General features: G+C 48.3%; 1 protein-coding gene across 2 annotated transcripts in view; it reads right to left on the minus strand.

Annotated features, from left to right (window-relative positions):
- Positions 1–1,563: 1,563 nt before the first annotated feature.
- The window catches only part of LOC135548253 (N-alpha-acetyltransferase 25, NatB auxiliary subunit-like), a 52,818-nt gene continuing 41,519 nt past the window's right edge, over positions 1,564–12,862 (minus strand). For both annotated transcript variants that reach the window (XM_064977649.1, XM_064977648.1), the window contains 3 exons: positions 2,139–2,249; positions 1,885–2,034; positions 1,564–1,762 (listed from right to left, as the gene is read on the minus strand). In XM_064977649.1, coding sequence (XP_064833721.1) covers positions 1,640–1,762; positions 1,885–2,034; positions 2,139–2,249 — 384 coding nt within the window. In that variant the 3' untranslated portion in view covers positions 1,564–1,639. The remainder of the gene's footprint in view (positions 1,763–1,884; positions 2,035–2,138; positions 2,250–12,862) is intronic.

Consider the following 12,862-nt stretch of genomic DNA (forward strand, 5'->3'; position numbering starts at 1 on the left):
AGTATACTAAACTGACCTATTAAGTCACTGGTTGCCCGGAGAGGAGTGCAGACAACTCGTTTCCCAGGTTGCTGGCTAAAAGTCAAGGCCTAAAATCAAAAATTCAGAAGCTTTTCAGAGTTGGGGCCGCGTTCAGCTTTCCTTGCTTGTACAATACACCAAGAACCCTCTGTTCAGCTGTCCTCGTTTTCATACAGTAAGCTAAGCACCATCTCTGCCCCATTTGTTCTTATGAGCAGAAGAGTGTCACTGACAACAGTGGGCTGCCAGGTCAGGCTCGGGAAGTGAGGAGTCCAACATGAAAAACAGGAGCAGATCTTCTCATCTGTCACCATGGAAGCAACAGAGGCCGGGAAAAAATAACTAAAGGGGAAAATGTTGCTTAGTTCTTATTTCAGTCACGTTCAGTCAAGGAGTTGTTGCTGTGGTAGTTGATCTGCCATCTGCGGACTATGTACAATAATTTAGTAGAGTAGATCTAAAATGGCTTATTTAGTATGTTTGAGGAGCTTCTCTGTGACATATAATAAAGCGGAAATATCTGTGGGTCCTTGCTGAGAGAGAGGGGAGTCCTGTGTTATATAACGTGACACCCAGAGTGAGGGAGATGTGGAAAAGGAGAGTGAGGGAGATGTGGAAAAGGAGAGGGAGGGAGATGTGGAAAAGGAGAGTGAGGGAGATGTGGAAAAGGAGAGGGAGGGAGATGTGGAAAAGGAGAGTGAGGGAGATGTGGAAAAGGAGAGTGAGGGAGATGTGGAAAAGGAGAGGGAGGGAGATGTGGAAAAGGAGTGAGGGAGATGTGGAAAAGGAGAGTGAGGGAGATGTGGAAAAGGAGAGTGAGGGAGATGTGGAAAAGGAGAGTGAGGGAGATGTGGAAAAGGAGAGTGAGGGAGATGTGGAAAAGGAGAGGGAAGGCGAAGTGAAAGACTGTTGGTAGCAAGCAACACCTCTGAGAGGAGCAGGGGGAGAAGGCTCTGTGTGGGGGGGAGAAGGCTCTGTGTGGGGGGGGAGAAGGCTCTGTGTGGGGGGGGAGAAGGCTCTGTGTGGGGGGGGAAGGCTCTGTGGGGGGGGGGAAGGCTCTGTGTGGGGGGGGAAGAAGGCTCTGTGTGGGGGGGGGGAAGGCTCTGTGTGGGGGGGAGAAGGCTCTGTGTGGGGGGGGAAGGGGGGGGGGAGAAGGCTCTGTGTGTGGGGGGAGAAGGCTCTGTGTGGGGGGAAAAGGCTCTGTGTGGGGGGAGAAGGCTCTGTGTGGGGGGAGAAGGCTCTGTGTGGGGGGAGAAGGCTCTGTGTGGGGGGAGAAGGCTCTGTGTGGGGGGAGAAGGCTCTGTGTGGGGGGAAAAGGCTCTGTGTGGGGGGGGAAAAGGCTCTGTGTGGGGGGAGAAGGCTCTGTGTGGGGGGAGAAGGCTCTGTGTGGGGGGGAAAAGGCTCTGTGTGGGGGGGAAAAGGCTCTGTGTGGGGGGGAGAAGGCTCTGTGTGGGGGGGAGAAGGCTCTGTGTGGGGGGAGAAGGCTCTGTGTGGAGGGGAGAAGGCTCTGTGTGGGGGGGAGAAGGCTCTGTGTGGGGGGGGGGTAGATGAGGTGATCCAGTATAATAGTGATAATTAAGTATGACAATATTGATTGAAGGGTGATTGTAATTGCTGGTCAGAGCTTGAGGCTCTTCAGCGAATCAGCTCTCTTCCTCAGTAGATCTCCCAGCTCCTGCAGCGAGCCAAGATAACTAGTCTGAACCTTGTCCATGGCTGCTCTGGTGAATCCACACTCCTCCTGGAAGAGAGAGGGTAGAGACAGACAAAGATGTAAGGCAATGGGGAGAGTAAGAACCATGCTTTGAATTAAAGAAACAAATCAGTACTCATACACACAGCTTCCCACCCAGACCTACCAACCTGTGTCTGTGCGTGTCCCACCCCCAAGGTGAGTGCTGCTAGTTTGAGGGCTGTCAGGCTGGCCTCCTGCCCCTTCACGTGATCCAGAACCTGGGTCATAATGCCCTGTAGGCTGCCTGTCCACTCCTGGAAGCAACTCAGCACCACTGGCTATAGGGACAGAGGAGGGGGGCAGAGAGTTATTTGGCAAATGGGATGGTGTCAGAAGGGTTGTACGCGGACAAGGGGAGGATGAGACGGTAGTGAGTGTGTACCATGACTGTGCTGCTGTCCTTTTTCTTCTTCTTCTTCTTCTGTAGGCTGGACTTGAGCGGTCGCAGGACGCTGGCAGAGTAACTGGCCACCCACAGCACCACACACACAGTCTGACCAGGAGACATCACCATGTATTACACACACACACAGTCTGACCAGGAGACATCACCATGTATTACACACACACACACACACACAATCTGACCAGGAGACATCACCATGTATTACACACACACACAGTCTGACCAGGAGACATCACCATGTATTACACACACACACAGTCTGACCAGGAGACACCACCATGTATTACACACACACACAGTCTGACCAGGAGACATCACCATGTATTACACACACACACAATCTGACCAGGAGACATCACCATGTATTACACACACACACACAGTCTGACCAGGAGACATCACCATGTATTACACACACACACAGTCTGACCAGGAGACATCACCATGTATTACACACACACACAGTCTGACCAGGAGACACCACCATGTATTACACACACACACAGTCTGACCAGGAGACATCACCATGTATTACACACACACACAGTCTGACCAGGAGACATCACCATGTATTACACACACACAGTCTGACCAGGAGACACCACCATGTATTACACACAGTCTGACCAGGAGACATCACCATGTATTACACACACAGTCTGACCAGGAGACATCACCATGTATTACACACACACAGTCTGACCAGGAGACATCACCATGTATTACACACACACACACACACACACACAGTCTGACCAGGAGACACCACCATGTATTACACACACACAGTCTGACCAGGAGACATCACCATGTACTACACACACACACAGTCTGACCAGGAGACATCACCATGTATTACACACACACACACACACAGTCTGACCAGGAGACATCACCATGTATTACACACACACACAGTCTGACCAAGAGACGTCACCATGTATTACACACACACACAGTCTGACCAGGAGACATCACCATGTACTACACACACACAGTCTGACCAGGAGACATCACCATGTACTACACACACACACACAGTCTGACCAGGAGACATCACCATGTATTACACACACACACAGTCTGACATCACCATGTATTACACACACACACACACAGTCTGACCAGGAGACATCACCATGTATTACACACACACACACAGTCTGACCAGGAGACATCACCATGTACTACACACACACACACACACACAGTCTGACCAGGAGACATCACCATGTATTACACACACACACACAGTCTGACCAGGAGACATCACCATGTATTACACACACACAGTCTGACCAGGAGACATCACCATGTATTACACACACACACACACAGTCTGACCAGGAGACGTCACCATGTACTACACACACACACACAGTCTGACCAGGAGACATCACCATGTACTACACACACACACAGTCTGACCAGGAGACATCACCATGTATTACACACACACACAGTCTGACCAGGAGACAACACCATGTATTACACACACACAGTCTGACCAGGAGACATCACCATGTATTACACACACACACACACACACACACACACACACAGTCTGACCAGGAGACACCACCATGTATTACACACACACAGTCTGACCAGGAGACATCACCATGTACTACACACACACAGTCTGACCAGGAGACATCACCATGTATTACACACACACACACACACACACACACACACACAGTCTGACCAGGAGACATCACCATGTATTACACACACACACAGTCTGACCAAGAGACGTCACCATGTATTACACACACACACAGTCTGACCAGGAGACATCACCATGTACTACACACACACACACACAGTCTGACCAGGAGACATCACCATGTATTACACACACACACAGTCTGACATCACCATGTACTACACACACACACACAGTCTGACCAGGAGACATCACCATGTACTACACACACACACAGTCTGACCAAGAGACATCACCATGTATTACACACACACAGTCTGACCAGGAGACATCACCATGTATTACACAGACACACAGTCTGACCAGGAGACATCACCATGTATTACACACACACACAGTCTGACCAGGAGACATCACCATGTATACACACACACACACACACACACAGTCTGACCAGTAGACATCACCATGTATTACACACACACACACACACACACACACACAGTCTGACCAGGAGACATCACCATGTATTACACACACACAGTCTGACCAGGAGACATCACCATGTATTACACACACACACACACACACACAGTCTGACCAGGAGACATCACCATGTATTACACACACACACACACATCACCATGTATTACACACACAGTCTGACCAGGAGACATCACCACACACACACAGTCTGACCAGGAGACATCACCATGTACACACACACACACACAGTCTGACCAGGAGACATCACCATGTATTACACACACACACAGTCTGACCAGGAGACATCACCATTACACACACACAGTCTGACCAGGAGACATCACCATGTATTACACACACACACAGTCTGACCAGGAGACATCACCATGTATTACACACACACACACACAGTCTGACCAGGAGACATCACCATGTATTACACACACACAGTCTGACCAGGAGACATCACCATGTATACACACACACACACAGTCTGACCAGGAGACACCACCATGTATTACACACACACACAGTCTGACCAGGAGACATCACCATGTATTACACACACACACACACACAGTCTGACCAGGAGACACCACCATGTATTACACACACACAGTCTGACCAGGAGACATCACCATGTATTACACACACACACACAGTCTGACCAGGAGACATCACCATGTATTACACACACACAGTCTGACCAGGAGACATCACCATGTATTACACACACACACACACAGTCTGACCAGGAGACATCACCATGTATTACACACACACAGTCTGACCAGGAGACATCACCATACACACACACACACAGTCTGACCAGGAGACATCACCATGTATTACACACACACACAGTCTGACCAGGAGACATCACCATGTATTACACACACACACAGTCTGACCAGGAGACATCACCATGTACACACACACACACAGTCTGACCAGGAGACATCACCATGTACACACACACACACAGTCTGACCAGGAGACATCACCATGTATTACACACACACACACAGTCTGACCAGGAGACATCACCATGTATTACACACACACACACACACACAGTCTGACCAGGAGACATCACCATGTATTACACACACAGTCTGACCAGGAGACATCACCATGTATTACACACACACACAGTCTGACCAGGAGACATCACCATGTATTACACACACACACACAGTCTGACCAGGAGACATCACCATGTATTACACACACACACACACACACAGTCTGACCAGTAGACACCACCATGTATTACACACACACACACAGTCTGACCAGGAGACACCACCATGTATTACACACAGTCTGACCAGGAGACACACACACACACACAGTCTGACCAGGAGACATCACCATGTATTACACACACACACAGTCTGACCAGGAGACATCACCATGTATTACACACACACACAGTCTGACAGTCACCAGGAGACATCACCATGTATTACACACACACACAGTCTGACCAGGAGACATCACCACACACACACACAGTCTGACCAGGAGACATCACCATGTATTACACACACACACAGTCTGACCAGGAGACATCACCATGTATACACACACACACACAGTCTGACCAGGAGACATCACCATGTATTACACACACACACACACAGTCTGACCAGGAGACATCACCATGTATTACACACACACACACAGTCTGACCAGGAGACATCACCATGTATTACACACACACACACAGTCTGACCAGGAGACACCACCATGTATTACACACACACACAGTCTGACCAGGAGACATCACCATGTATTACACACACACACAGTCTGACCAGGAGACATCACCATGTACACACACACACACAGTCTGACCAGGAGACATCACCATGTATTACACACACACACACAGTCTGACCAGGAGACATCACCATGTATTACACACACACACACACACACACACAGTCTGACCAGGAGACATCACCATGTATTACACACACACACAGTCTGACCAGGAGACATCACCATGTATTACACACACAGTCTGACCAGGAGACAACACCATGTATTACACACACACACAGTCTGACCAGGAGACATCACCATGTATTACACACACACACACAGTCTGACCAGGAGACATCACCATGTATTACACACACACACACACACACACACAGTCTGACCAGGAGACATCACCATGTATTACACACACACACAGTCTGACCAGGAGACATCACCATGTATTACACACACACACACAGTCTGACCAGGAGACATCACCATGTATTACACACACACACAGTCTGACCAGGAGACATCACCATGTACTACACACACACACAGTCTGACCAGGAGACATCACCATGTATTACACACACACACAGTCTGACCAGGAGACATCACCATGTATTACACACACACACAGTCTGACCAAGAGACATCACCATGTATTACACACACACACAGTCTGACCAGGAGACACCACCATGTATTACACACACACACACAGTCTGACCAGGAGACATCACCATGTATACACACACACACAGTCTGACCAGGAGACATCACCATGTACACACACACACACACAGTCTGACCAGGAGACATCACCATGTATTACACACACACACACACACAGTCTGACCAGGAGACATCACCATGTATTACACACACACACACACACAGTCTGACCAGGAGACATCACCATGTATTACACACACACAGTCTGACCAGGAGACACACACACACAGTCTGACCAGGAGACATCACCATGTATTACACACACACACACACACAGTCTGACCAGGAGACATCACCATGTACTACACACACACACAGTCTGACCAGGAGACATCACCATGTATTACACACACACACAGTCTGACCAGGAGACATCACCACACACACACTGACCAGGAGACACACACACACACACAGTCTGACCAGGAGACATCACCATGTATTACACACACACACACAGTCTGACCAGGAGACATCACCATGTATTACACACACACAGTCTGACCAGGAGACATCACCATGTATTACACACACACACAGTCTGACCAGGAGACATCACCATGTATTACACACACACACACAGTCTGACCAGGAGACATCACCATGTATTACACACACACACACACACACACAGTCTGACCAGGAGACATCACCATGTACACACACACACACACACACACACAGTCTGACCAGGAGACATCACCATGTACTACACACACAGTCTGACCAGGAGACATCACCATGTACTACACACACACACGCACAGTCTGACCAGGAGACATCACCATGTATTACACACACACAGTCTGACCAGGAGACATCACCATGTATTACACACACACACAGTCTGACCAGGAGACATCACCATGTATTACACACACACACAGTCTGACCAGGAGACACCACCATGTATTACACACACACACACAGTCTGACCAGGAGACATCACCATGTATTACACACACACACACAGTCTGACCAGTAGACACCACCATGTATTACACACACACACAGTCTGACCAGGAGACATCACCATGTATTACACACACACACACAGTCTGACCACACACACACACACACAGTCTGACCAGGAGACATCACCATGTATTACACACACACACAGTCTGACCAGGAGACATCACCATGTATTACACACACACACACACAGTCTGACCAGGAGACATCACCATGTATTACACACACACACAGTCTGACCAGGAGACATCACCATGTATTACACACACACACAGTCTGACCAGGAGACATCACCATGTATTACACACACACACACACACACAGTCTGACCAGGAGACACCACCATGTATTACACACACACACACACACACACACAGTCTGACCAGTAGACACCACCATGTATTACACACACACACACACACACAGTCTGACCAGGAGACATCACCATGTACTACACACACACACAGTCTGACCAGGAGACATCACCATGTATACACACACACACACACACACAGTCTGACCAGGAGACATCACCATGTATTACACACACACACACAGTCTGACCAGGAGACATCACCATGTACACACACACACACACAGTCTGACCAGGAGACATCACCATGTATTACACACACACACAGTCTGACCAGGAGACATCACCATGTATTACACACACACACACACAGTCTGACCAGGAGACATCACCATGTATTACACACACACACACACACACAGTCTGACCAGGAGACATCACCATGTATTACACACACACACAGTCTGACCAGGAGACATCACCATGTATACACACACACACACAGTCTGACCAGGAGACATCACCATGTATTACACACACACACAGTCTGACCAGGAGACATCACCATGTAGACATCACACACACACACACACACAGTCTGACCAGGAGACACCACCATGTATTACACACACAGTCTGACCAGGAGACATCACCATGTATTACACACACACACAGTCTGACCAGGAGACATCACCATGTATTACACACACACACACAGACATCACCATGTCTACACACACACAGGAGACATCACCATGTATTACACACACACACAGTCTGACCAGGAGACATCACCATGTATACACACACACACACACACAGTCTGACCAGGAGACATCACCATGTATACACACACACACACACAGTCTGACCAGGAGACATCACCATGTACACACACACACACACACACACACACAGTCTGACCAGGAGACATCACCATGTATTACACACACACACAGTCTGACCAGGAGACATCACCATGTACTACACACACACACACACAGTCTGACCAGGAGACATCACCATGTATTACACACACACACAGTCTGACCAGGAGACATCACCATGTATACACACACACACACACACACACAGTCTGACCAGGAGACATCACCATGTATTACACACACACACACACAGTCTGACCAGGAGACACCACCATGTATTACACACACACACACAGTCTGACCAGGAGACATCACCATGTATACACACACACACACACACAGTCTGACCAGGAGACATCACCATGTATTACACACACACACACAGTCTGACCAGGAGACATCACCATGTATTACACACACACACAGTCTGACCAGGAGACATCACCATGTACTACACACACACACACACACAGTCTGACCAGGAGACATCACCATGTATTACACACACACACACACAGTCTGACCAGGAGACATCACCATGTATTACTCACACACACACAGTCTGACCAGGAGACATCACCATGTACACACACACACACACACAGTCTGACCAGGAGACACCACCATGTATTACACACACAGTCTGACCAGGAGACATCACCATGTATTACACACACACACACACAGTCTGACCAGGAGACATCACCATGTATACACACACACACACACACAGTCTGACCAGGAGACATCACCATGTATTACACACACACAGTCTGACCAGGAGACATCACCATGTATTACACACACACACAGTCTGACCAGGAGACATCACCATGTATTACACACACACAGTCTGACCAGGAGACATCACCATGTACTACACACACACACACACACAGTCTGACCAGGAGACATCACCATGTATTACACACACACACACACAGTCTGACCAGGAGACATCACCATGTATTACACACACACACACAGTCTGACCAGGAGACATCACCATGTATTACACACACACAGTCTGACCAGGAGACATCACCATGTATTACACACACACACACACACAGTCTGACCAGGAGACATCACCATGTATTACACACACACACACACAGTCTGACCAGGAGACATCACCATGTATTACACACACACACAGTCTGACCAGGAGACATCACCATGTATTACACACACACACACAGTCTGACCAGGAGACAGCACCATGTATTACACACACACAGTCTGACAGACACACCACACACACACACACAGTCTGACCAGGAGACATCACCATGTATTACACACACACAGTCTGACCAGGAGACATCACCATGTATACACACACACACACAGTCTGACCAGGAGACAACACCATGTATTACACACACACACACAGTCTGACCAGGAGACATCACCATGTATTACACACACACACACACAGTCTGACCAGGAGACATCACCATGTATTACACACACACAGTCTGACCAGGAGACATCACCATGTATTACACACACACACACACACAGTCTGACCAGGAGACATCACCATGTACTACACACACAGTCTGACCAGGAGACATCACCATGTACTACACACACACACTCTGACCAGGAGACATCACCATGTACTACACACACACACACAGTCTGACCAGGAGACAACACCATGTATTACACACACACACAGTCTGACCAGGAGACAACACCATGTATTACACACACACACACACAGTCTGACATCACCATGTATTACACACACACACAGTCTGACCAGGAGACATCACAATGTATCACACACACACACAGTCTGACCAAGAGACATCACCATGTATTACACACACACAGTCTGACCAGGAGACACCACCATGTATTACACACACACACAGTCTGACCAAGAGACATCACCATGTATTACACACACACAGTCTGACCAGGAGACATCACCATGTATTACGCACACACACAGTCTGACATCAGACATCATTACACACACACACAGTCTGACCAGGAGACACCACCATGTATTACACACACACACAGTCTGACCAAGAGACATCACCATGTATTACACACACACAGTCTGACCAGGAGACATCACCATGTATTACGCACACACACAGTCTGACCAGGAGACATCACCATGTATTACACACACACACAGTCTGACCAGGAGACATCACCATGTACACACACACACACACAGTCTGACCAGGAGACATCACCATGTATTACACACACAGTCTGACACAGTCTGACATCACCATGTACACACACACACACACACAGTCTGACCAGGAGACATCACCATGTATTACACACACACAGTCTGACCAGGAGACATCACCATGTATTACACACACACAGTCTGACCAGGAGACATCACCATGTATTACACACACACACACAGTCTGACCAGGAGACATCACCATGTATTACACACACACACACACAGTCTGACCAAGAGACATCACCATGTATTACACACACACAGTCTGACCAGGAGACATCACCATGTATTACACACACACACAGTCTGACCAGGAGACATCACCATGTATTACACACACACACAGTCTGACATCACCATGTATTACACACACACACACACAGTCTGACCAGGAGACATCACCATGTACACACACACACACAGTCTGACCAGGAGACATCACCATGTATTACACACACACACACACACACACAGTCTGACCAGGAGACATCACCATGTATTACACACACACACACACAGTCTGACCAGGAGACATCACCATGTATTACACACACACACAGTCTGACCAAGAGACGTCACCATGTATTACACACACACACAGTCTGACCAGGAGACATCACCATGTATTACACACACACACACAGTCTGACCAGGAGACATCACCATGTATTACACACACACACAGTCTGACATCACCATGTATTACACACACACACAGTCTGACCAGGAGACATCACCATGTACTACACACACACACACAGTCTGACCAGGAGACATCACCATGTACTACACACACACACACAGTCAGACCAGGAGACATCACCATGTACTACACACACACACACAGTCTGACCAGGAGACATCACCATGTATTACACACACACAGTCTGACCAGGAGACATCACCATGTACTACACACACACAGTCTGACATCACCATGTATTACACACACACACAGTCTGACCAGGAGACATCACCATGTACTACACACACACACACAGTCTGACCAGGAGACATCACCATGTATTACACACACACACAGTCTGACCAGGAGACATCACCATGTACACACACACACACACACACAGTCTGACCAGGAGACATCACCATGTATTACACACACACACACACAGTCTGACCAGGAGACACACCATGTCTGACCAGGACACACACACAGTCTGACATCACCATGTACACACACACACACAGTCTGACCAGGAGACATCACCATGTATTACACACACACAGTCTGACCAGGAGACATCACCATGTACTACACACACACACACACACACACAGTCTGACCAGGAGACATCACCATGTACTACACACACACACACAGTCTGACCAGGAGACATCACCATGTATTACACACACACACAGTCTGACCAGGAGACATCACCATGTATTACACACACACACAGTCTGACCAGGAGACATCACCATGTATTACACACACACAGTCACACACACAGTCTGACCACACATTACACACACACACAGTCTGACCAGGAGACATCACCATGTATTACACACAGTCTGACCAGGAGACATCACCATGTATTACACACACACACAGTCTGACCAGGAGACATCACCATGTATTACACACACACAGTCTGACCAGGAGACATC

Source organism: Oncorhynchus masou, chromosome 11, assembly GCF_036934945.1.
Source record: "Oncorhynchus masou masou isolate Uvic2021 chromosome 11, UVic_Omas_1.1, whole genome shotgun sequence".
NCBI classification, from domain to species: domain Eukaryota; kingdom Metazoa; phylum Chordata; class Actinopteri; order Salmoniformes; family Salmonidae; genus Oncorhynchus; species Oncorhynchus masou.